Source organism: Poecilia formosa, unplaced genomic scaffold, assembly GCF_000485575.1.
Source record: "Poecilia formosa unplaced genomic scaffold, Poecilia_formosa-5.1.2 Scaffold37, whole genome shotgun sequence".
Lineage (NCBI taxonomy): Eukaryota > Metazoa > Chordata > Actinopteri > Cyprinodontiformes > Poeciliidae > Poecilia > Poecilia formosa.
The window spans coordinates 3,173,907-3,201,816 of NW_006799976.1; the positions used below are offsets into that span (position 1 = coordinate 3,173,907).

At 42.1% G+C, this 27,910-nt stretch overlaps 1 protein-coding gene across 1 annotated transcript; it reads left to right on the forward strand.

The window, feature by feature from the left end:
• Positions 1-655: 655 nt before the first annotated feature.
• On the forward strand, positions 656-27,707 carry LOC103137152 (cadherin-24-like). Its single transcript, XM_007550760.2, has 12 exons — positions 656-1,240; positions 4,880-4,999; positions 5,374-5,541; positions 13,284-13,465; positions 15,458-15,714; positions 15,807-15,943; positions 16,094-16,215; positions 17,883-18,000; positions 18,136-18,444; positions 18,639-18,831; positions 18,945-19,344; positions 26,826-27,707. The coding sequence occupies exons 1-12, from the start codon at positions 958-960 to the stop codon at positions 27,633-27,635; spliced, it is 3,099 nt and encodes a 1,032-aa protein (XP_007550822.1). The 5' UTR covers positions 656-957; the 3' UTR covers positions 27,636-27,707.
• The last annotated feature ends 203 nt before the right edge of the window (positions 27,708-27,910 follow it).

Genomic DNA, 27,910 nt, shown 5'->3' on the forward strand with positions numbered 1-27,910 from the left:
GAGGTTGCGAGTGAGCTTTGTGGATTATCAGCATGTGCAGATATGCCTCGAGGACGGAGAGACGCAAGAGTCTGTGGTCAGAAGCCTGGATGTGATGAAGGCTGAGTAATCTCTTTCGCCTCCTATTGCTGTATGTTTGGCCTTTTACCTATCTATCTATCTCGCTAATATCCTCTCTCTGCCATTAAATGCTGAACCACAATTCTGCACCAGAGAGCAAAATAATAATAAAAAAAACAAACAGGGGACAAGAAAATAGAGTTGAGAGGAAGAGAGAGAGACAGAAGAGGGTGAGGGGGAGAGAATAAGAAATGCGAGCAGATGGGCAATCTGTGTAAGCGAGGTAACTTGATGAAAGGAGCAGAGAAACAAGAGAAAGAGGTGGTTTAAAGGGTGGAGGCAGATGGATGTAGAGGCAGGACAGGGAAGAGGCAGATGGGTGGAAAGGACTGAAAGATTATACAGACGGATAGTGGCTGCTTTTGCAGGATGACTGTGATTATACGTAATATGACATTTGCAGGGCCACTGTCCGCATCAACGTAGATTTTTTTTTTTTTTTTTTTTTTCCTGTGCCTCTCTACTGCGTCGTCAAACTTTTGATTTACGTATTTGACCAAGAAGCTTTTTTCCCTCTCGACGATTCCGCCAGTGGCGTGTTTGGTCCAGTGAGTTAATTAGCTGCATGCATCAGTACTCACCCCTGGTCCCATATGTATGTTCCACACCTGGTGCTATTTCCTCTCACATTCACAGATTCACATCCTCCCCACACCCCCACCCTCCATCTCAACACGACTCACCCATTTTGCAGCAGTCTGGCGTTTCGCGTACCAGACCGCCAAGGAGCGTTGATGAGTGATACCTGCGTCGAGCGGCCCATGCTCGGTGTCGCCCCCCAAGGTGCTGCTGGGGATTGTCGTCTGTCTGTGTTTCGTTCTCCAGCTGCACACCGACATGGACAGAGGGGACGGGCGCACCAAGTACATGCTGGAGGGGGAGGGAGTCGGCTCTGTGTTTGTCATCGACGGCAACACGGGCAACATCCACGTCACCAAGGCCCTGGACCGCGAGGAGAAGGATGAGTACCGGCTCACGGCGACGGCCACCGACAGGGAGACGGGCCGGGCCCTGGAGCCCTCCTCCGAGTTCATCATCCGGGTGCAGGACATCAACGACAACCCGCCCATCTTCCCCGACGAGCCCTACGTCGCCGTGGTGCCGGAGATGGCCAACATAGGTACGGCGCCGGAGGGGAAGAAACGTGATTCTGGTAGTGGCGGAAGATTGAGACCGTCTGAAGTACGTCATCATTTTTAGTCACTTCTGCCCAAATCAGAAGAGCTAGAGATCTGTGGTGAACGGTAAACAAAGAAGTGATCAGTTACTCAAAATAAACTTTAAAGCTACAATATGTCTGATGTTTACATATTTGTTAAAACTGTCACCCTGTTGTGACAGTATGAGACAGTTAATCTATAAAATCGATCTTCTCCACCTCCTCCATGAGCTGCTTTAGCGATCTGCAAAAATGTGCCAGTCAAAAACAACCAATCAGAGACAGGAGGAGAGTCTTATCGCTGTCAATCACCCTCATATAAACGCTGTTAAATGTGCTAATGGGGAGAAACCACTCGCCGTTACAGAAAAACTGCTTATCCGCTGTCATTGACGGCTATGCTAACTAGCATTAGCATTCATAGCAGCTCCTCAACTGATGGGGAGAAGCTGTAGAGTAGCAGAGCGCAAAGGGAAGGGTGTGAGCCGCACTACATAAGCATGATTGACAGCGCTAAAACCCTCCATCTGTCTCTGATTGGTTGATTCTGCCCAAGTTGTGTATTTCTGCAGTTGGCACAGGTGAGAGTTTTAACAAATATGTAAACACACACACACACACACACACACACACACACACACATATATATATATTCTAATAAAAGTTTCATTCTGTAGCGTTAGGTGGTTTAAGTGATTATCTGTTCTGACCTAATTGCTTTTCTTTAAAACACAAAAGCTTGTAAACAACAAATAAGTGTAGGTGCTTTGTTTTAGCCAGTTTGCTGCAACAAGTGGGGGAGGGGGGATCGCTGCACTACTCACTGACCCTTACAGACATTGTAAATGTCATTGTCTTATTATTAAAATGGCTTTGATGATATGACATAAAATGTGATCTGTTTTGAAACTGGAACTAAAGCCTCAGAATGCCTTGGTGCCGGTACCGATACCAGTATCAGTACTCGGTCAATACCTAGTAGAGACTACATGTGCTCCTGCTGCAGGTCAGATGCTAACATTCACCCTAAACCTTGTGATGATATAAGGATCTTCTTTTCCTCCACATTCGCTCATGCTTGTCGACGTTTCAGTTGTGGTAAACATTTAGATTTAGACTCCAGCCGTTTTCTTGTAGATATTCTGGCTAATTAAAATCTCCACACATCTGCCTTACTTAAATGACATGTTCTCTTGTCTATCCCTTCTTGATCAGGAGCTTCGACAAGAGGAGAACATCATGTCATGTTTTCACACCAAGGAAACAGAAAGTCTTGAATTAGTAACTAGACATTCCTGAATTTTAAGCTCCAATTACATGTATTTCATTGGAATATTTATGCCTACCGGCAATTGTGACACTTTTGCCGGTAGGCAAACTCCATTATGAGGGTTTTCACCCTGATGATTTTTCTTATTTTCCTCAGTGCTGCAATAAAAGGTGAATTCCTTTTAAGACGGCCAACAGATTATTATTATTTTTTTTTTTTATCAGAGGTGCCAATTAGTCTGCAGGGTGCTGCATCTGATCACGGACTCTGCATTAGCATTCATCACACATTTCATCTGAGGAGCCTAAGATTATCTCACAGCCTGTCCAACAGCGGCTCGCGCATTTCAGCCAGGATTAAGCTGTGGACTCAAAATCAAACCAGTTGTCGATTTTCAGATACCCTGGAGAAGAAGTCATGCGTTTAAACTTTTCTGTGCAAAACTTGAATATCAACTTTTACTTCAAAGAAATGTTATTCTGGTCTCTTAAGCCAATATTAATTACAGGTCTGCTGTTACTAGTTGGGTTTTCTCAAAGCCTTTTCATTTGATGAACTCGTTCTTTGTCCTTGTCCCTGACTTCGGCAGCATGTCATCGCAGTCTTCAAGCCTGAACAAGCTTCCTCGGCAGAAAGATGCAAGTTTTAGGGTAACATTTTCTACAAAGTCGGTGAATGTGTGAACCTGCACGTCCTGGTTAATCGTTCTACTCGTTTTGTTGTAAGTCGTTATTTAATCAGCTCCCGTCCCAAATTTGAGCTCTCTACAGAACTTTCATCTGCGTTTTTCTCCTTTTTAATCAAATTTTTCTGTTTCAGTTTGACTGCAAAAAAAAAAAAAAAAAAAAAAGAAAAACGTTTGAGCCAGATGAAAGAGCACCACATGAACTCCATAAAATTTCCGTCACTCTAAAACTCACAGAAGAGGTTTTTGTAAGGGAAAGTGACGCAGAGTGGAATCGCTCGGTTTGATATGGGAGATCTTGACTGATCGTTTCATGCGAAGTTGTTCTGAAAACCATTTGCTCTGGCTGATGAGCTCCATCAGGGTGATTTTCAAGCCCCAACAATGTTCCCTGCAGAATTGCTGCATCCTGCTACCTCTGCTAAAAAAATTAAAAAAAACGATTCCCAGGCAGACTTACTTATAATACCACCAAGGGGGAAGCTTTGAAATCAAACTCTGTCTCAAATATGGAAAGCCGAACCCCTGGCGACCTAAATACAACTTATGTAATTTTGAATCTGATCAGGGAGGTTTTTTGGGAAAAGCGAGGCTCAAACAAACTCATGAGTCTTTCGCGGCAGATCGGGTTAACATCTCCGGTCCAGAACGGCTGGTAGTTGAGTTAACTCTGAGGAAAACTCAAGTGAAGTTTGTAAAAAGTGTCAGACATATCAATTCAGCATGGCAACTGCTGGAAGGACAAAAAGAAGATGCCGGTGCGGCTTGACGTCATCCAGCTAGCTAGCAGGTTATCTTCACAGTTTGTTACCACGGTGATAAGTTCAGAGTTATATTTAGTTTTCTGCATGGAACTAAAACTAACACAACTAACCAACTAAAAGTTCCACCAGCAGATTATTTCACTTATAAGACGGGAAAATGTCTTGTTATAAATTTAAAAAAAAAATCTACCTGTGCAACTAGACATTAAGGAATTATGTGCATAAAACAAACTAATATTTGCTGAAATATTTGTATGTTGGTTTTGTCTCATTTTAAGAGCAAAACCAGACCAAAATTACTTTGTAAGATTCTATGTTTTTCATTTCCAGTGAAATAGTTTCTTTGCGACAGACTGTTAATAACAAAGATCTAATTTAAAATAACACCGGTTAATCCCCTGAGGCTTTTTTTTTTTTTTTTTTTGCCTTTTTATGCCGGAATGACTCTTCAGTGTTAAGTGGCCTTTAAAGCAACAAGCGGGGCTCAAAGAGAGTGAAAGAAAGCTGTCAAAGTTCGAAGACAAGCTTTAGAAAACTTTCAGAAAGCCCAGAGGGAACCGCTGATCATCACCGCGCTGCCAGTAAATACAAGGAAATCTGGTTCTGCTGAGGCTAAATATAAAGAAATTGGCTTCAGATTGCTGTAAAATATGTAGAATCAAATTTTCACTTGACACATTTTCTTTCCACACTTGGGCTAAACACACCGCTCCAAGCATGACATTCGGAACATTTTGTGAGCAACAGGGAGGCAGGAGGAATTGCATTATCCCATTTGGCCTAACAGATTTAACCACTGAATAGGCAAAAGGAAAGAGTTTGGACCTAATAATAATAATAATCTGATTTTAATTTGGAGCCTTGCCTTTTGCGTTTCGCAGGCACTTCCATAACCCGGGTCACGGCCACAGACGCCGACGACCCGACGTACGGAAACAGCGCCCGGCTGGTCTACGGGATTTTACAGGGCCAGGACTTGTTCTCTGTGGATCCTCAGACAGGTTTGTTCACTGTCGGCAGCAATTAGCGCCGTTTCATAAACGGTTTCTCCAGCTGATGGGAACACTTAACAAAGTTAATCCTCATCATATGGTTACGTTTTATCCGTTCCCACCATATGTTCGGCAGAAAACTAGATTTTTTTCTCTCTCTCTCTTTCTCTCTCTCTCTCTTTCTCTCTCTGAGTCAGTTTAGGGAAAGAGAGGTGGCCTGGAGTCGCATGTTCGGAAATCTCCTCGTTTTAAAATGTATGACTCGCTTTGATGCTAACGCGAGGAGACGGCGTGTCACTGTGAAATCTGGAGCTGTTGTGATTCTTCTTTTTCTTTTTTTTTCTTTTTTTTTTTGTTGTGCTCCCCGCTTCCCTCTCCACCAGGCATCCTACGGACCGCCGTACCTGATATGGACAGGGAGACGCAGGACGAATATCTGGTGGTCCTCCAGGCCAAAGACATGGGCGGACATCTGGGTGGGCTGACGGGGACCACGACCGTCACTGTGAAGCTGAGCGACGTCAACGACAACCCGCCCCACTTCAGACGCAGTGAGCGCACCGACCGCCTTACCGGATTGCCACGTCAGCCGCAGTGGCTTCTGATCGTAGCCGTAGCGACGAGCGTGTGAGGATCACTGGACGATAGAGCGTCCTGCGATGACAGAGAGTTTGGATATTTTCCACCTCGTTTGGGTTCAGGATGAGAGCTTAGTGTTTCTTACCGAGTCGTTTTTATGGAAACTCGCTCTCGCATAGCGTGAGCTGCAGAGGAAGTGAAATCGCAAAAGTATCGATAACCCTTTGTCAGATTACAACCATAAATATGAACGTACTTTAATGGGGTTTTATGTGATCGGGCAGCAAAAAAATAAAAATAAAAATATATATATTTTCAGCATTTTGAATATGAACTGAAAAGTGTGGCATTCACTTGTTTCCAGGCCTGCTGAGAAGTGCAGTTAAAGAGGATGGTAGAGCCTCTGTGGACAGCAGCTTTTAAGTCTTGCTGCAAATTCTCTGTCAGATTTAGATCTGGACTTTAACTAGGCCATTCCAGCACATGATTGTGCTTTAATCTGAACCATTCCACTGTGGCTTTGGCTGTATGTTTTAGAGTCGTACATCTGGAAGATGAAACTCGCCCACAGCTTCATGGGTTTTGCTGCTCCTCGCAGGTTTTCTTCCATGACTTCCTCCAAATAAATGGGCTAACGGGATCCTTCACTGCGATCTCTTACAATCTGAAGCTTCACTTGTTGGTTTGGAAGCACAGCTTCTACACTATTTCTTCTGTTAACTCTTTGAGGTCCCTTAAAGGGACAGTATTATGTAAAATCGACTTTTTTTTTAGACAGAGGCCCAATTTCAACCCGCTAAATTACAAAGTCAAATTTCTTCTAAGTCAAATTTGACATATACAATATTTTCATAACTGAAGGTAATTTTACTTGATTGTGCTATAAAACAGTTCTATATGGCTGGAAAACACACACCACTGCCCCTTTAATTTTGTGCTTCATCTGTTTCCTTTGACTATAAAAATTGCCTTTAATAATATCCATAAAATAATATTTATTGACATCGTTTTTTTCTCTCTCATCTGACCAGAGCGTCGTGTTCGACTTGTTTGCTGTGTCTCCTATTTATCTTAAGGCTAACTGTTATCCGACTGGTTTTGATCAAAACGTTGGTTGCGGTTGGTTCTTTTCTGCTCTTCCCTCGTTCTGATGAAGAATTGAACTCTGATCTTTAAATCTCAGAACGTTCGCTGCTTTAATCTGCTCCACGAGTTTCTCTTCGACATTCCCACCTTACTTTTTGGTTTTCCTGATGCCTTGTTTTTTATTTTGTTTTGTTTTTTTGTGTGTGTGTCAACACAAATGTTTGCTCCTTGTCTCTGTTCATCACATAAAATCCCAATAACACACGGGGAAGTTTGTGGTTATAACGTGACAAAATGTGGGGAAAGGTTGTGTGTGGTCGGGTGTGAGTAATGTTTCATTTTATTTTATATTTTATTTTATTTTATTTTACTTTACTTTGCGAGGCACTCTATGTAAGCATCCCATAGTGGTCCCTAAAGTTTACACGGACTGCGTCTTGATGCAGAAGAGTGAAAGATCATGTCCCTTTTTTTCCCATCAAAGCTTTTTCCCGGTTCCCCGCTATTAATATTTCATCTTATAGTTCAGTGCTTTCTGCTTCAATAGACAGCAAAATCACTGCAGAATGTGTCCAACACTTTCAGCAAAACCCTGCATTTCTTTATATACTACCTCATCCCTGTATGCTTTTCCCCGCCGTCTCCACTCACTGCCATTCATCTTAATGTTTAAAGCCCCCCACACCCCTCTCTCTTTCTTCCTTATGTTGATATATAGTGCTGCAATACAGGCGTTTTATGGAAGCGATATTATAATTCCAGACAGCACCAGCATGTTATTTATTTACTGATATCTGATGATATATCCCCACTTCACTGCAGGGCGTTATTTTCACTTTGACAATAATGCCACAGTTTTAGCGAATGGCTCATTTGGCATGCTCTTTGAAAGCGAAGGGTGTGTTTTTATTTATTTATTTATTTTTCGGTTTAATGTGCCTGTTTATGAGGAGGAAGCGCTGATTTGATTAAGGTGAAGTCTTTCCTCGGGATTTTTTGCTACCGTGCCGCATCAAAACGAGCGGCACTCATTACGGGATGCCAGGTAGACGACACGATCCTCCGCCGGTCGCTGGCTGGCCTCTCGGCGCCTGCAGAGCGGACGCTGCTGCCTCAGTTAAAACAGCAACAGCAGAACAGATGAACTCTGTCAGGCTGCGGGTCTCCGTTTGAAAAGCTTCAGTGTTTGTGCCAAATACTGTAAAAGCTACATTTAGGTTGGCATGCAGGGGGAAAAAAATTAAAAGGTTTCCCCATTAAAAATGTCAGATTTGACTCTCAATTTTGATTGTCAGTCTGAATTTAAATTTCAGTCTGGTCAAGGTACGGCGGTGGTAGCGTGATGGTGCGGGCATTGCTGTAATTGAAGAAATTCCCAAAGGAGAAAAGAAAACCTGCTTCCTTTGGGTTTCAGTGCAGTTCACTGATCTGAAGCAGAGGTGGGCGGATCGATCCAACAATATCGATTATATCGATACCAAGTCAATATCGGTATCGGATCAATTCCAGCGTGATAACATTCATGGTTTAGTTTGTGTTTGTTCATTTATTTCAAATTGACTATGCATGACATATAATAGTTAGCCAGTATATAATTCATATAAATATAATACATTGCAATGCAATAAAGACAAATTAACAAAACTCTTCTATAAAAAGGAGATTTATAATAATAGGATAGAATAGAATTTATTGATCCCCAAAGGGAAATTGCTTATTCGTTGACAAGCTACTCCATGTGACTTAATAAATATCAATAAAACGAATATAACCATATGAGACGAAGTTGATAACAAATGAAAACCATTTTTATAAAAAAAATTTGTTTTTTTTAAATTTCCTTTTGCAGTTTTGTTTTTATCTTTGTAATGTAATCTCTCAACTCTACTGCAAAGAATATTTTGCTCTCAAATGATATATTATTTTGCATTTTAGGAAAAAAATCCACAGAAAGTCATTTTGTTTCTTTTTATCATAGAGGTTGGTCATTAAAGTATTTTGTAGCCACCTATAAAATTAGTGCAAATTCTGCCTTAGGTTTGAACAAAATTCTTCAAAGGAAAAACCATGAACATACATGATGAAGTTTGATGTATCAAACTTGGATAGTAAAAAGTATCGGTATCGGTATTGGTGATACGGAGCTTGTATTTATCTGGAATCGGATCGATACAGAATCACACCTCTAAATCGAAGAACACCAGCAAATGCCTCTCTGATTGGCTTAAAAGAAGCAAAATTAAGGTTTTGGAGAGGCCTAGTCAAAGTCTAGACCTAAATTCAATTGGCATGCATGAACACATGCTTTTCATACTTCAAAGAGTGTAGCTAAATTGAAACATTGTTGCAATGAAAAGTAGGTTGAAAGTCATCTGCAGTGATGCAAAAGACTCACTGCAGTATCTTTGCAGTGATACAACCAGTTATTAACTTTAGAGTCCAATAACTTTATATATTTATATATATATTTTTTTACATAGAACAAAGTTAGTTTGCATACTTTTTTCCTTTGGTAAATGTTAATCTTTATTTGAAAACGTAACATTTTGACATTCAGTGGTTTTAACTCTCATTGTTTGATGTTCTTCCCTTATGAAGTTAATTTAATGTCGGTATCCATTAATAATTAAAGAATTTAGCTTTTTTTATACATACTGTCAGTCGCAGAAATGTAAACTAAGCATTGCATCTGTTTGACATTTACGACTTCAAGCTTCAGTTTAAATTCATCTCCATGTTAACACAGAGTGATCATCATCCTCATGTCTGTTATTCTTAGCCTGTTCAGTTTCCATTTCCTGACCAGAACCACAGAAACGATGCTGAAGGTTTGAAGATAATTGGTCTGAAACCAGAAGTTTTTCAGAGTTTGAGGACGAACATCCCAGAGGAGCTCCGGGCTTTTTAAGAGACGGCGCGCCGAACGGAGATCAGAAATCATTACAATAATAGTCAAACGGAATGGCTCAAATGTTTAAAGTGATTTAAGAGTTCAGATAGAGTAGTACTGTGGAGAAACCAGAAACTGGCATAAATTATAGAACATAGCTTTTAAAGAGCCCTGCAAAGTATTTAAATCCCTTGAAATCCGTCACATTTTGTCACATTACAGCTTCAGTGAGTTTTACTAGGAGTTTAAGTGATGGCCTGACACAAAGTAGAGTGTAATTATGAAGAGAATTTGTTTATTGTTATACAAATGGAAATTCTGGCAAGCATTTGTACTCGGCCTCCATGTGTCAATAATCTCTGCAGCCGCTTTGTGCTGGAAGACGTTTTTGGTGAATTTTGGTGATTTTTGCTCTGCACAGCAAAAGAGCAAACAAGCTCAAGTGAGGTTAGATTGGATGGACATTATCTGAGAACGTCCGTTTAAGACTCCAGGTTAGATATGTCTGGACTTTGACTTGGCTGTTTCCAGCGCTGGATGTACTTTGAGTTAACTCGCTCCATTGCTGCTCTGAATGTTTAGGGTCGTTGTTTCCCAAAGCAAAAACGCTTTAAAAAAACAAAAAACAAAACAAAAAATAAAAGTTTTCTTTTGTTTGTTTTTTTTAAAGATCTGCTTTTTAACGTTTTTGCTACGTCCCTCCATCATGGCTAGTGGTAAATTGCAAATGAGTTTCCTATTACTTTCCTTCTACAATGGCTCTCCTCTTCTCTCTCCTTCATGAAGTCCAGATTTGTGAAACGTATCAACAGACACGTCGCACATCTGTAGTCTCACCTGAGCCGGAGATCCCTGCACCTCCTCCAGAGTCACCATGGGCCTCTTGGCTGCTTTTATACTTAACGCTCCTCCTACTCCTGGTTTAAACCTCCACCCACCTTTGGCCGTCACAGGGCTACAAAAGAGGATTAAAAACATAAAAATGTAATTAAATTCAGACTTTTTTTTCTTCTTCTCAGAATTCTGACTTTTAACTAATTCTGATACTATTTATGTCCAAATCCAAATAAATACCCAAACATGCATAGCATGTTAATTATGTTTTTGGGAAATAATCACATAACTGTTTCTTCCTTGTTAAAGGATTTGTAAACCTGCACTTCATCCACACTGAAAGCTCATCCAGAATGTATGTGGCAAATTTGAGTTCCAAGTTGCATAAACAATTTAAACAATTCTGACTTTGAGGAAAAAAGTCAGAATTTTTTTTTTCTTTCCTCAGTGGCACTAATCTTCTTCCGTACAGAGCAGCTGGATGATGGTGCTGAACTGGATGTGGTTCAGAGGTGTCAAACTCAAACACATGCCACACCTTTTAGTTTCTTCATTTGTTATAAATGTTGAAAACCATCTTTTCATTTTTCAATCTGTCGCATAAAATCCCAGTAAAATTTACCAGTCAGTTTGTGGTCAGAGTGTTAAAAACTTACAGGCGTCTGAATGTAAACAATCCAATTAGGAAAACAAAATAAAACAATCTTGGAAGTTTTTTTGTTTTTTTTACTGAAATATAGATTATTGTTTTAACAAATGAAAAACTCCTGTTTTCAGGAACTGTTTGTTCAGGTCAAATGAAATTTACTACACATTTCAGCAACAGATACCAATTATGAAACAAGTAGCAAACAATACAATTTGAAAAATGACATCAGAATTATGAAGCAAATATTCATCAGATACATTGATCATTGATCCAGTTATTGTGAATCAAACGCTGACCAGCCGGGTTTTTAGCTTCTAGTTTAAAGAAACTTAAAAGTTTTGCAGTTTTCTGGAAGTTTGTTCCAGATTTGTGATGCGTAGAAGCTGAATGCTGCTTCTCCGTGTTTCGTTCTGGTTCTCTGTGTTATGTGTGAACATTACGCTCAAAGGAAAACTCCCATGATGCTTGGAGTCTGCAGCGTTAGCTCCATGCATCTCTGTGCACCATGATGTATCTAGGATGCCAGCTTTCTCGCTTTAAGACACAATTAACACGTTTTTTTATGCATCCATGCCACACACCGGGCCTGTGAAGCTGTGAAAAACCAACATCTGATGATCTCGCAGCGAAAAGACGAAGAGGGTCAGAGCCTGCGCCGACCGGAGCGTTTTTCTTTTTATTATCAATAAATTACACTAATAGCTCCACATCTCACTCCATTTATCACAAAGCTGTTATTGTCTTAAACTTTAATTCTGTTTTTTTTTTTTTTATTGAATATCTCTTTGCAGTTGTTACAAATTAAAGAAATATATTAGGTCTTGTATACCATAAAACGCTTAGAACAGCAATCAACAGGGTAGAGGCAGCTTAGCCGGGTTTTATTGTCCAGACTCTTGGTGATCAAACTCAAGGTCATTCTGGTGGACGTCAGCACAAACCTGCAGGGCTGCAGCTAACGATTAAACTAAACTAATGACAAACATCAGCACATTATGCAGAGTTTTCATTTAACCACTGGAGCTTCTTTTGTGCAATATAAGAAATACATTTAAAAATATTTTTAGATAATAATTCCTTTTTTAAATAAGAAAATGAAAAACTTTTAGCCTAAAATGCAGCAACTTAGCATTTATTTAGTAAACACCTTATTATTTGTAGCTAAAATATTCTTCAAGTATCTGAAAAGCTCGTTGACTTTACGTCAATACAATAAGTATAATCTGCAGATTTATTTATTTATTTATTTTTTTGATTAACTAATTAATAATTGGACGGCAAACAGTGACTAATTAATTTGTTTGTCCAGATTTTTGAACCAGCTGAAGCTAAAACTGCCAATTTGTGCCTGGGTAGATCACAGAAGTTTTCTTTTAATCTTAAATGCAAAATTCATGTATTTCTTTGTACAAGTTTGGCTTAATTAATGCTCCAAATATGTTATTTTACTGACCACTGACCTTTTTCTGAGTCTGCATACTTCAATTAATCATTGACTAAATTAGTTGACGATTATTCCATTAGTCGATTCGTCACGATTAATCTGATTAATTTGTTTCATTTTGTAACAATTTCATGTCCAGAAATCCTGTTTTCTGCAGGAACAGCGTTTACAGTCCACCAACAGCACCTATCAGAAATGAAAAACATTTATTTGGAGACTTCAAGCTTCATGTTTGTTGAAAAATCTACTGCAAGAACAAAAAACGCTTTATTAATATACACACTCTAATATATGTACCTACATTAAAAATCAAAAATAGCAGCCTATTTTTTCCATTTGTTTCATTATTTTGGTTAAAGTAAATACTTTCTAAATTTTTATTACTGCCTCATAAACATGTTTACTCCCCTCCTCTGCAGCCACAGCAGCTCTGTATAATTCATTTTTCCCCCGCAGAAACAAGGTGCTGTTTACCTATATTAGCATCGCCTCGAGACGAAATGTTATTCCTCGAATGATTTACTGCGATTGTCGCACCGACCAATCGCTCCTGCAACACAAGCAGACCTGTGATATACTGCGAGAGCCGTGATGGAGAGCGAACAATGCTCCAAACTTCATCATGAAATCTGCGCAGGGGCAGCAGCTGCATGCATTAGCGTAATGCCAGCTTTGTTCTGAGCCCCAAACGGAGCCAGACAGCGTCCTCATGAACATTCAGTGCCAGCTCTCAAACCCCTCCATTCATTGTAACCTCCTCCTCCTCCCTGCCACCCCGCACCCCCCCTCCCCCTCTCCTCCTCCGCTGCAGGTGCGTGGTCGTTCTCTGTGTCGGAGCTGGCTGCACCTGGTGTGGAGGTGGGCCGTCTCACTGCCACCGACCCTGACCTGGGAGAAAATGCACAGCTGGAGTTTACCATCCTGGACGCGGAGGAGGCGGACATTTTCAACGTCACCGGCAGAGCCAGGGAGGCCGTCATCGTGCTGAACAAGGTGAGCGGCGATGCGGACGCATGCACGCTGAATGCGCGAGAAGCAGCTGAGGTTTATCACGGAAAAACGGGCACCAAAAGCTTTTATGGTGCCCTGGAAGGGTCATTCATACCCCACTGACCTCTCCACAGTTTGTGAAGCTGTAACCACAGAGCTTTGGGTGTTTTATTGTGGTATTTTGTTGTAGACCAACACAAACTAGAGCAAAAATATGGAGAAAATTATGCATGCAAAGCAGAAATGTGTGGCACACATTTTATTAAGTCCCCAAAACTTAGTAGCTTTTCAGCAAGATAAGCTAAAACGTTAGAAAATAAAACCAAGTAAATGATTCCTTATTATAGATTGTTTAAAAGTACTAGTTCAACTGGAAAATTGTTTGACTTATAAACCTTTTTCCATGTCTTAAGTCAAATAATTTACCAATATTAAGACATTATTAGCTTAAAACAAGTCTTTGCATCTTGCTGAAAAGCGCTGAGAATATCTGCAACAGAAACTAGAGCAAAAATTCTTAGTAAAGTTTTGTGTTTCTGCGGTGAGCAAATGAAAATAGTATAGCAGACATGGCAGTCCACCTAAATTGTCAAACAGGCAAGAGGCCCCATGGTGACTCTGGAGGAGCTGCAGAGATGCACAGCTCAGAAGGGAATCTGTCAACAGGACAACTGTTAGTCATCCGCTCTGCAAATCTGGTCTTTATCAAACAATGGACGCAAAAGACAAATTTCTTTTACAGACACCTGAAGATGATGAGTCCAATTATGAGCCTCCAAGCAAAATGTCGTGTTCAATAGAAAAGACTCCAACCAGACTGTAAAAATGACAGAGGCTCTTGCTTTACAGTGCTATCTAAGTAGCCAGCTAGTTTTCACTTGTAACATGGGAAAAATGTCTTGTTATAAGTGAAATAATCTGACAATGGAGTTAGTACTTTTTAATCAACATCAGGGAATTATTTAGTTGAAACAAGCTTCTACATATTGCTGAAAAGTCACATGTTGGTTAGTTTCGCTTTATTTCAAGTGTACGAAGATATTTGCACTGAAGACAAGGCCAAAATTACTTAACAAGGTTTTGTGTTTTTGCAGTGTAGCTAGCTGTTGCGTACATCATGGCTAAGTGTAACTTTATCACCAGTTAGCTGGGTGATGTTCGTCTTAACCATTTTCTCCTTTCTGTTGCCAGCCCATACAATTCATTTATTTGCTTTTTTTGTGTGTGTATTTCTGTTGTTTTACAGGTCTTAAACTCTGTAATGATCTTTAAAATGTCTTAAAATTCTTATATTTTTTGTGGCAAGACTTTAAAATCGAGGTTGAAGCGTGAGCTCATTCACAAAGAAGAAATGTCCTGAATTTCTCTCTGTAGATGTGTGAGGCTGATGGAGACATACACCAAAAAGCTCGCAAATGTAGCGGTAGTGAAAGATGGTTCAATAAAGTTTTGACCCAGAGGAGTTTTGTACATATTTCTAAAGCATGTAATATTTTCTTTACCCACCACTTTGTGTTGGTTTACACACAAAATCCCAATAAGATGCACGGATGTTTGTAGTTGTAAAGGATGAAGCTGGAAAAAGCTGAAGGGGTTTGAATAGTTTTTTAAACCATTGCATCAGCAACACTTTAAACATCTTCTGCTGATAGTGTCAACCCACCGGTGTCCTGAAGGAAGTGATGATGATGAACTGGACATCAGCTGGTCAGAGACTCACTCATTGAAAGTGAGGCCTTGTTAAAAGAACAGGATTTCGACTTTTAGGGCTTTTGACAACATTCTGTGAGATTATCGAAGAAAGATTGAAGGACAAGATGAGGCTCGTCATTAATTAGACAGGGAAAAAAAAAATCACCCGAGCCGCATAAGAAAAGAATGAATGGAGGAAAATACCGTAAGTGAATGATGAAGTCTTCGGCTGGATCAGAACCAGAGCAAAAAATAACTCGCCGTCTCATTTTTTCTTCTTTTTTTTTTTCTTTTTTTTTACAGCTTCTGGATTACGAAATGTGCAATTCGTATACGTTTTCCGTGGAAGTGGCGAACCCGGTTGTTGACCCCCGGTTCATACGGAAAGGGCCCTTCAAGGACCAGGCGACGGTCCGGGTGATGATCCTCAACGCCGACGAGCCGCCGCGGTTCTCCCAGGCCGTCTACCACCTGGACGTGTCCGAGAACTGCCCCCCCATCTGCGCCGTCGGCCGCGTCCACGCCGTAGACCCGGACACGGGACAGAGCAGCAACATCAGGTGACCGACTCACCGTCGCTCACACACACACACACACCACTCACACACTCATTAGCCTGCGATTCCTGACTGTTCCTCGTCCCGTATCCTAGGTACTCCATCGATCCGCAGTCGGACCCCGAGGCTTTGTTCCGCATCGCCTCCGACAAAGGCTTCATCAGCGCCGTGGTAGAGTTGGACCGTGAGCAGGAGCAGTGGCATAACATCTCAGTCATCGCCACACAGAGGGGTATGACAGACCGTGCCGCCGTGGGGCCCCTGGAGCGCCGCGGCGACACCGACTCGTATTTCACCCAGTGGAGAGCAAACGGTGGATTTTTCTGTAAAAACTTGAACATTAGCGTTCATTTCCCCCCCCCTTCTCTTGTCTCCCTTCCAGACAACCCAAATCTTGTGTCAAGGGCTGTGGTTGCCATAGAGACACTGGACCAGAATGACAATGCGCCAGAGTTGGACAGGCAGTACGCAACATCAGTATGTGACTCCAGTGCCCCGGGTCAGGTCTGTTCCTGTTCAGCCCTAGCCTGATAATACACTGCTCTTCATTTTACCCACTCAGTCTCTACAGCCACTGTACTTCCTAACATTTTGGGGTTTTTTAACTACACAATTAAAGCCTCCGCAACGTTGACTCCCTGCTTGGCTTTATAAATGATATTAATAACAAGAGCTAAACATTTATCTAGCGCTGCAGTTTCCGAAACTGAACTAACTCGAGTGCAACATGCAGCCACTGCTGGACTCTGCTGATGCAATTAGGTACTTTAAAGCAGAGGCAGAAATGTTGGGTTTGCATCAGCAGTGCTGAAGAAAAAACTGTCTGTGGGGATGAGAAAGGGGGATTGTCAGCTCCTGGAACGGCTTTTTCTGCGAAGAAGTCAATGCGTGAGCAATCAAACAACGATTATGGGATTGTTTCACAGTTTGTCCACATTGCTTTGTTTTTTTGGTTTTCATTTTCTCACTTTGATGGATTTTTATTGTTATTTAGTGTGACAGACTAACACCAAGAGCTGCATATTTGTGGAGTGAAACAGAAACGAAGCAGAAATGGGTCCAAACATTGACTAAGAGTAGCTTTACTTCAATAGTTTTACTGATTCGTTATCCGTTCCGTTTGTAGTCGAAGCTCAAACATTTTGACTTTCCAGTCAGAAAAGTCAGCTGGAGCGCTCAAGGAAGTCAGACTTCCCACTCAGAACAGTGGGAGGAACTCCGGCTAGTCCCAGTTATAATGTGCAAGACTTGTCGTTTCAATTTGGCAGCTCCCCAAATCAACAGCAGTAAGGTGTGTTGGAAACATTCTCCAGTCTGACTGAGCTACTTGGAGAAGAAGAACGTCTGTGTGAAGTTGGATGAGACAAACTCTTCTCCTGTAACTGCAGCAGAATTTGGTGCTGCAAAGTGTTGAGCTGGAGATGAATAAAAGCACATTAAAGGAAGCACACCTTTAACAGATTATGAGTTTGTCTGGGCTACACAAAACATGTTTGTTACATTTTTTTTGCTACATTTTTTTTTTTTTTTGCAGAAAACCAGTCTTAGATAATGAGAATCAGTTCTGCCTGTTCCTTTCTGAATGATCTTTTGAAAACAAAAGTGCAGTTATACAGCTGTACATCTCTGAAAAGCAGTGCACAAACAACAAGAATGCAGCAAGTGGTTTCTAAATGATAAGCCAACAACAAAACACTAGTCTACTCTAGCAGCCATTGTACACAATGCATACAGCGGTAAACTCACACTGGAAAAAAGAAAATGGAGGTTCAGCTTTAAAAAATGTAATTCATTTGTGACATGTAATCAAACCAAACATGCTGGAGCTCGTTGCTCTAAGTAACGAGGTTGGGCTCCCCTGGGGTTGCTAGGTGATGGCAGTTCCTGCCTATTGGTGTTTCAAACATCCAGACACCAAGAAAAATGAACTTATTTTTTAAGTTCTTGGGATGTTGCAGAAGCAGTAGAAACCCAAATGGAAGTACAAATATGTGCAAAATTTTAATTTTGCATCCTAGGTTCCCTTTATGTTTGTAACTTGTAACAAGACATGCAGAAGTTCAACTTTACTCCATATGAACAACAGATTACACTCTGCTGGCCTGTTAAACGACTCTTGGGGAATCCCCATCAGCTCTATTAAAACGATTCTCCGGCTCTTTGCTCCGCAGGTCGTCCAGGTCCTGCGAGCGGTCGACAGGGATCAGGGAGGACAGGACTCTCCGGTCCACTTCAGCATCCCTTCTGAGTCCAGCTCCGCTCTCAACCTCTCCATCAGAGAATCTGGAGGTCGTCTCCCCCTCTTTCCCCTACAGCCGCTATTTCACATTTCACGCAGAAATTCGACGCCCGTCGATTAGTGACAAGAGAGCGCTTTGTGCTTTGCTGTGCAGTGACATGCTTGATGTGTTGTCACATCATCAGGTGTGACAGCCAGCCTGGTGCTGCAGTCGGCCTTGGAGCCGCTCCCTGGCTTCTCATCCTCTCCACTCGCCCTCGACGTGCCTGTGGTGCTGCGTGACGGGGCTTCGGGGCTGACCAACACTGGCACCGTCACCGTCACCATTTGCCCGTGTCTGCAAGGCGGCATGCAGACGGAGAACCGGGGCAGGCAGCGGGACCCGCGGTGGGAGAGGCACGTGGTCTGCCTGCCCGCGCCGTCCGCCTCGCCGTCGCTCATCTTCAGCTTGGTCACGCTGCTCGCCATGCTGGCCTGTGTCACCACCCTGCTGGGTGAGTTCTGGGGTTGGGGAGGATTTTGTGTGACATTTCTGGGAAACAGAAAACTTCCCAAGTATGTTTTTTTTTGTTTTTTTTTTTCTTTTTTGAGCGACTTGTATTTGGAAAAGACGCTGAGTGGTTGTGTCAGGCTTGCTTCTGGAACATCAGTGGAGTATGTGGGCATGTGTCTGTTCTTTGCCCTTTAGTGGTGTGTGCTCTCTCGCTGTCATTGCGCCATCAGAAGCGAGACTCCCACTCACCCTTTGAGGAGGATGATGTCAGGGAAAACATCATATCCTACGACGACGAGGGGGGAGGGGAAGCGGACACGGCCGCCTTTGACATCGCGGCGCTGCAGAGCATGCACAGGATCCAGCACATGCACAACAGCGGGAACATGTGAGTCGCTCGCTCGCGCGCCGCCGTTGCTCTCGGCTGTTTGCGTGTTCAGTTGTTTTTCGATCGCTGTGATCTTTCTCGCTGTCTCTCTCTCTCCCTCCTTCGGCACGCAGATGGTTCACCCAGCAGAATCCGCCCAGAGCCAGGACGTACAGCTGGAGCCGTCACCCACGCCCGGCTCTGGGCCCCCAGCAGCGGCCGGGCTCGGCCCCGCTCTACGGGCGCCTCTGCTACGGCGTCCACACGCTGCCCGTTCTCAGAGACTACCCGCTCGGGCCGCTGGAGGCGGGCCTCCAGCTGGGCAGCGTGACCCAAGGCCTCGCGGCGGGTCACGGCGCCAATCGTCTCCTCGTCCCCGGCCGGAGCACCTTTGAGCCTCTGCTGCGCTCGCCCGAGACAAGCCGCCGCGGCTTCGAAGCGGAGCATATGCTGACAAAGAGCGCGGGCGCAGACGGGAACCAGAGCAGTGGGGCGAACGTGGCTGGCGCCAAAGGGAAGGAGGAGCAGGCCAAGGTCAGAAAACTCTGCGGAGCAAAACAGTTACTCACAGCTCGCTGTTTATGTTTTGGGTTTTTTTTTGTTTGTTTTTTGTCTTTGAACAAGTTCCAACATTATTAGGCCTGTGAGAGAGAAAAAGCGAGTAAAGTAAACTTATAGAAAAGTCACTGAAAGGTCAGCTTACCTTACAGTGTCAAACATTTAAAGGGATAGTTCAGGATTTTTCAAGTGAGGTCATAAGCAGAGTTATAATAATTCTGGGTTTTTCATTATAATTTAGTTTTATTTGGTTGTGACTTTTTCTTTGTCTAACTCACTTTCAATTAGTTTTTAGAGTGTGTTTGCTAGTTCTTATTAGTTATTGTCTAGTTTTAGTTTAGCTTACATAGTAAATTCAAGTTTTGGTCCAGAAATCAAAAAGGTCAAAGTATTGTGGTTATATATACATCAGTTGGGTTACGAATAATCAACAGAAGATGCCAGTTTCAAAAAAATGTATTCAATTATTGTTGAACCACAAGCTGACTCTGGAATTCAAGCCCAACTTTTGCTGTCGCCATTTTGTGGACCACCACAGGAGGAGTATGGAGTGCCGTAATTTGCCGACAGCCTCTTGTATTGAGAGAAAAAAAAATCAATTCCTCATCAGTTTAAAAGGCTAATAAATAGATTCATAAACAAGAAAATGAAGGATATCATGTCTATAATCTCAGTATGTTTTAGATAAATGTACAGTATAGTTCCAGTTAGTTTAAATTTCTCCACATTAATTTCAGTTAAAATGTTTTCTCAATTTAAGTTTTTGTTATTTTAGTTTTAGCTAACTATAATGACCTTGGTTAGAAGCAGCTAATACCCTACCTGCAGGAGATAACCGTTTTATCACCTTAATGTAGTTTAGATCTAGATTAGTTGCAGAGGTCAGAGAAGAGACTAAACAAAATTGAACTTCCACCATCATACAACTATATTCTAAAAAAAATCATAGCAGTTTATGCCAACTCAGTTTTATGAACTTTGAAACATTAGCGGGTTATTTGCGACAGAAAGAAAAGGTCAGAGGTGGTGTGCCAATAATAACGTTCCTGTTCTAAACATGTACTCAACGAAACATATAAAATGTTTCTTATCCAAGTGTAATAGAAAAACAAGGGAGTGTAAAAGTCAATAAAAACCTTCACACATTGTTCTCAGAAGTGTTGCACACTCCTATAATGCTCCTATAATGAGCTCCTATAATGAGCTCAGCAGATGCACAGTTGTTAAAAAAACTGCGATATATAAATATGACTTAAGAGGAATTTGACTTCAAAATTTAATGCCTTGAAATTGGGCCTCTGCTCTTTCTGAAACTCCACCTTTAACAACATTTTTAGGAGAGTTGCATGGAGAAGTAGCTCCTGTAATGAGCCCAGCAGATATCAGTTCCACCAGGTGTTTGCTAGTTGCTGCTGGCTAGTCTGAAGGAGCTGAGCGGAGGGCTAAAGGGGGTGGGCTGCTCTTTGAGGTAAAAGCTCAGACGCTCGGAAACACAGAATGGTTGCCACGGGAGATTAAAGTATTTCTGAAACGTGCACGAGAGAATCAAGGCAACACAGCAGGAATGTTTTTGAAAAGGAAATGACATTATAACATGACGTCAAGTTGAAAAAAGTCGATTTCACCCAACATCACCTCTTTAATAACCTTCATTCAAATGTTTTACTAAGTAAGTTTATCACTCAGATTGATTACCGATGACACTCCGGCTCCCACCGCCATTCCATTCCCCACATAAATAAAAATCAGCTTCCCTGTAAATAACCATAAACTGCAACAACCTTCTTGACACTCAAGTTATTTTATGACAGCGAAAGTCTGTCCACCCTCTGGGACAAACTAATCTGGATTTATACTGAGTGAAAAGTTAATCTGATGCAGCTCCAACATTTCGTGCTTATAACCCTTTCACACAACCTGCCTTAAAACTCGTGAGCTGCATCTGTTTAAAATGCAACACTTTATCATCAAATCAATACACATCTTTTATGTCAGGTTTATAGTGTGGCCCACAGTTATTGGCAAAGATAACTGTGACTTTAAATAATTGTATTTTACTGCAATGAATATATATCTACATATAAATCTTATGTGCATGTATTCAGTAGAGTAGAAAAATTAATTTTAAGAACGTCTTCAATTTTAGTGTTACACTGTTGATTTATGAAATGTCGTTCGAGCTTTTTTTTAATGCTTTACGTTTTAGTTTGATTAGTTTCTATGGTCTTCTAACTAGAAACCCATATTTATATATATACACAGTGAGGATATGAGTGGTAGAAACATACAAAGCCAAGTTGCCATAACAACCACTGCATGCCATATACATGCCAGCTGGTTGTTTGAGAGGCATGGCGAAAAAAAACCTGGCATAAATATAAACATGTAGAGTTTGCTAAGGATTACGATGCTGTGATTTGGTCGCATGAAGGTTGGGTCAAAACTGACTTTTTGGTCCATATCAGAACCACTTAAATACAGATGGATGCATATCTGCTGTTGTTTGTAGAGACCTATGTTTTTTGGTCTTTAGCGATTAGTCTGGGGACGCACTTCCGATACCGATATCTGAGGTTTAGTATCGGCTGATACCGATCCGATGCAGAACAACAATTCTGAGTTGACTTAAAACGATAATTTTTTTTTAAAACACAGATGTAAATGCACTTAATTAGAAATGTATTAGATAACTCTGCACCAGTACAGCACACTTAAATACACCAAAAGCGTCACAAGTTTGGTCAAACATGTAAAAACAAATTTAATTTGTTCAGTCAGAGCAGGGGTGTCCAAAGTCGGTCCTGGAGGCCCGGCATCCTGCATGTTTTAGTTCTCTCCCTAGTGGTAGTAACAACCTCCTCAGCAAGTCAATGTTCTCCTTAGGCCTCTAATGACCCATCATTTGATGCAGGTGTGCTAAACCAGGGAGAGAATAAAACATGCAGGATGCTGGCCCTCCAGGACCGGCTTTGGACACCCCTGAGTCAGAGCAATTAAGAGTAGAAGAGCCAACGCAAAATAAATGATAAAGAAACTGAACCTGAAAAAAATAATAGGTTGACTACTTTGGTCAAACGTAAAAAAAAAAATGCATTTGAATTTCACTTTCAAATGGTTTAGAAAGTGAAATCAGGAATTCTAAATATGTAAAATACATAATAGTATATCATGATGTCATTCAGAGCACAAACATAGAATTACACTGAATAGATCTGACACATTGTCACCAATACCCAATCTAGAATTTTTTTCAATATCAGAGCCGATACAGATATTAATATTGGATCGTGTATCACTAACTTAGTCCGAATTTGATGTTATTGAAGTATAAACTTAGGCCAGATCAAATGTAAACAGTGAATGAAACATTGATGGAGCTGGTCGTAAGATTTCAGGATCCCAAGAGAAAAAAAATCTGAATTAATAAATAAGTATTTAATTTTTTTAAGTTCTGTAATGTTTTGGGCCTGTTTGTTTGTTTTGTTCCTCTCTCTCCAAACTCCCTGGGAGTCTTGTTGCGGTGCACGACATCAGAGACTCTTTGGGACTACTTAGATAAAAATATGGTCGACTCTGTCAGCAAATGAAAATAGGTTATCACTGGGTCCATCAACAGAAAAGCGACCCGAGAGATTATGGCCCAAATCAATACAAAAATGGTTCACCAAAGGCAAAGCCCACTTTCTTTCATGGCCACCTTCAGACCTAAATCAGTTGGAAAACCAGAGGGGTGAGATGAAGAATAAAAAATAATAAGATTGGAGTCTGAACTCTGGTCGATTTAGAGAAGTAAAGGTTCAGATAAAGGCTCACGTTGGGAAATAGTTTAGGGGGAAGTCGAAGAGCCGTCCTGTTGGCGAAAGAGGCATGGACAAAGTATGGGTTCAAATAAATACTCCAGGAATGCGTTTTTCTTCCATTTGCAATAAATCACAAGATAAGACCACATTTATTTTAAGGCTTTTCTTTTACATCCTTAACAGGAGTTCCCATGAATGTAATGAGCGCCGCATAAAGACGGCTTTGGACTGATTAAAATTTATGAACCCCAGGCGTGGCGAAGCTTCACGTTAATGCAGGAGCCTGTCTTCTAGTCGTATTTGCATGTCGGCGCTGCCATAATCAATCATTTGCATATAGGAGCATTGTTTATTGCTTGATGTGGCAATAAAAACAACAGCCGGGGCAGAAGCACTTCACCAGCCGTTAAACTGAGGCTGTCGTTGGAGGAAGTGAGAAAATAAAGTAGGTTTTATTAGGTGGCCTCAGCTGTGAAATCACAGACAGACGAACGGAGGAAACAGGCTTGTGGCAGCAGTATATAAAAAAAAATCACAAGGTCTTCAATATCATCGTTCTTATATGTGGCTTCAACTATTTATAGTGCATTCCAAATAAAATCCACATAGATAAAAACAAAAAACAGAATAAATAGCCTGATAAGATTTTTGCACCAACTCAATTACTTATGGTATAGTTTGTGCATACTGTAGTGTGTGTGTATTTATAATAAAAAAATTTATACCCTTAATAAGAAATGCAGAGTCTGTGAAATTAGCTGTTTCATATTATGGTAAATTTTTGTCGCTACATATTTTTCATTTTAACTTTCGCGTCTCAAGCTTGAGTGCTCTAAAAAATGTGTGTGCATGATCGGGTGTGTGTATCAGACGGGCGACGTCGTCACAACACATTCGTCTCCGTCAAACAGAAAATGCCGGATTATGAGGTCGGTGCCCTGGGAAAGGTGAAATCGCACAGGAGGCATGAAAACAAAAATCCAAAAGTGAAGCGAAGAAAAAAGAACACCAAATGCCTCGGCTCGGCCAAAAAGATGTTGTCAGATCAAAAGATGAGGGGATCAAATTAGACGTGCATTCCAAAGTTTCTGACAGTCATCAAGTGTAACAGTTTATTGATAAAAAGGATTCTGAAGGCAGAAATGTGGGGCTCCTGTAATGCGTGTCCATGTGTACTACAGTTTAGATTCAAAGCCAGAGTCCAACCCAAAATTCAGACCGGGTCGGGCCAAAATTATCTGCTTGTTGATTGGCTCAGGCTGCTACACAGCCTTTTTGTTATTATAAAATCGACTTTTTTGAGCACTACATCTTGTTATAATGTTATTCCCTCATCAAAATCATACCTGGAATATTGCTTTAGTTTTTTTTTCTAATACACGTTTTGACATCCTTTAATCTCCGTGGCAACCATTCAGCTGTGCAAAACGCCTGGTTGGACCTAGCCCCGCCTTCGGCAATGAAGCTCCTCCTCTGAGCTGCAGTTTCTGAGCTTCCGTCTCGCAGAGCAGCCCTCCCCCACAACTCCTCCTCTCGGCTCCTTCAGACTAGCTAGCAGCAATTAGCAAACATCTGGTGTAACTGAGCATCTGCTGAGCTCATTATAGGAGCTACTGCTTAGTGAAATGTTGGTAAAAACGAGTTTCAAAAAGAGCAGGAACTTCTTAAAGAGACAGAGGCCCAATTTTAAGGCGTTAAATTACAAAGTCAAATTTCATATATAACAGTTTCATTACAACTGAAGTTAACATAGTTACTTGAACCAACTTATCATAGTCTAAATAGAGGAGAAAGTAGTTTATCCTGTTGAGCAAAGAAAGCAACAAACAAAGAAAAAATTAAGAAGCTGAAGTTTATTAGACTGTAACAAGTGCAGCGCGGTGCACAGCACACACACGGCCCCGCCCTCCTCCGCTCTCGCCAATCACACAACCCAGAATATTTAACCTTTGACTCACCCTGCTGTTACAACAAGCAACAAAACAGAGCTGGAAGATGTTAAGCAAAATCTCGAAACAGGAGGAGTTACACTGCAAAGTCAGCAGAGTCTGGAAGTATTTTCAACTGGTAGCTGATGACAACAGGACATGAGTTGCCTTGGTAGAGTGCAGCAAATGTGTCACTTCGTCTTTGTCCTTTTGCATGGATTACTGCATCGGTGCAGCGTGTCATGGAGGAACACAGGCTGTGGTTCTGCTGAGGTGTAGGAGGCCCTTTAGTTTGTCTGCATTGTTGGGTCTGGTGCCTATCACCCTGTTCTTGACAGTGCTTCACATATCCTCTGTGGGGTTCAGGTCAGCTTATATTGCTGGCATGTCAACCCCAGTAATGTTCTCGTCATTAAAGTGTTGGGAAGTGTTGGCGGTTGCCAAATCCTGCTGGAAGATGAAATGAGCGTCTCTGAAAGCTTGACAGCAGAGGGAAGCAGCAGATCACAGGGCTCCACAGATCATTACTGACAACCCAGGTTCCGTGGTTCTGCACTCTTTCTTGGCGTTCTGCGGCCTGGTGTCTAAATTCAATGTGGAATTCACTTTCCTCTGAAACTGGTCCACTTGTTTTTCTCCTTAGCCCAAGTGAAGCATCGTCTCTGGTTCAAAACTCAGCTGCAGCCTTTGTCCAGGATATTTCTATGTGTGTGTGTGTGTGTGTGTGTGTGTGTGTGTGTGTGTGTGTGTGTGTGTGTGTGTGCGTGCGTGCGTGCGTGCGTGCGTGCGTGTGTGTGGTGACTCCAGCTGCACACTTTGTGAATCTCCCAAAAAAACTCTTCAAAGAGTTTTCCTTCACAATCCTGCACACATTTCTTTACCGTATGTTTTCTTTCCACTTAATTTCCATAAATTAGAGCTGAAGAGATTAATCGGATAAGTGATGATGAGTCGTGATTAATCGATTATTGGAATATAAAAAATTTCAATTCAAATTTGAAAACACTATCGATCCTACAGTGAAAATTAATTGTTGTGGCAACTCATATCAATTCAGATCCTTCAAAGTTGTTGGAGGTGGAGATGGCTGTTGATAGGAAAATGTCTCCTGTAGCGGTCTGTGTTGCAGTGAATTTGAAGAAGCCTCTGACTGAAGACAATCTGTTTTACTAAGACAGTCTCATGAAGAGGATGGTCAGGGTTGTCCAAAATATTCTTGACTTAATGTAAAAGTCTTTGAATCGTCATTTCCATCTCCAGAGGTTGGAGATCGCGACCTCCAACCTCTGGAGTAGTTCCTGGAACATAATGCTGAACTCTAAAACATTAATAACTTTTCCTTCATTTTTACAGTTAACTGCCACAACAATCGATAGAATAATTGATTACTAAAGTAATTGTTATCTGCAGATCTAAAATAAACAAATAAACTCTTGAAACCTAAGCCTCTGTGTTTGACAAAGCTGCATGTTTCAATACGGCCCCACAGCATGCTGCAGCCACCGCCATGCTTCTCTGTTGACACAGTCGTCTCAGGTTTGAAAGCCTCACATCGACTCCTTCAAACATCCTCCTGTTATTGCAGCCACGTAGCTTAAATCTTCACTTCCTGTGTATTTAACTTGCTGAATTGAGTCAGCCGGTTGACATTTTAGTTTATTGAGATGCGCTGACGTAATCTTGGCTACCTCTGACTCGCCTCATCGCCGCCTTTCTTTTCCTTCTCCAGACAAACCCGACAGGCCCAGAGTCGACAGCAGCCAACGTCCCAGCAGAGCTGACCTACGAGTCGTCGTGCCAGAGTCGCGCCAGCTTCTCGTCGAACCAGCAGGATGGCCGACCGGGGTCGTCCCAGACCCAAGTCAGCACCGGCGCCACCAGCACCACGGCGGACGACATCGACACCGACTCCTCCATCCCCTCCATGTCGGAGCAGAACTACTCCACCAGCAGCCAGATGAGCAGTGTGAACTCCCCCGCCTACGTCAAGGCAGACACATACAGCATAGTGGGCTCGCTGAACCCGGGCGGGATGGGGGTGTGCATCAACGGGACCGGCGCCGGCAGCAGGTTGCAGCTTCTCAACATGGCAACGCTGAAGGCCAGAGACGCGCCCCCGCAGACTTTAACCGCACCGGCGGGGTCGCTCGGCAACGGCAAAGCCCCGGCGTCCGAAGCCCCGAACCCTCAGCCGCTCCGGATGGAAGAACTCCTCAACATCCGTTTGGACCGTGTCACCTCGGACCTGTCGCAGCCGCCCTACGACTCACTGCAGACTTACGAGTTCGAGGGCCGCGACTCCAGGGCCGAGTCGCTGAGCTCGCTGGAGAGCGACGGCGACAAGGAGGGCGAGCGAGCAGCGGGGGGAGGTATGGACGAGCTCAACCAGAAGTTCCAGAGGCTGGTGGAGATCATCCGCGAGAGGCAGAAGGAGAAGAAGAAGACGACGACGACGCAGAGCGGTGAGGCGGCGGAGACTGCAGAGACTCAGAGACAGAGTGAGAACACAGATAAACAGCAGCAGAGATGGGATTTCTAGATCCTCTGTACCAGACGAGCGTGAGAAGAGGAAAATCTTTGATAACGACGGAGCTTAAACACACACACACACGAAAAAAAAAAATTCCTCCGACACAAATGAGCTTTCATTTTCTCCCTGACGTCAAGAATCAAAGCAACCTGGTGGCAAAGATCTGTGATCAGTGTGTCGCTTTCTCCTTCACCGGGTTTAGAAACACGAACCCAGCACTTTTCACTCTAACCATTAATAATGCAGACAGGGCTTTAAAAGTTAAAGATATAAATTATGTTTAT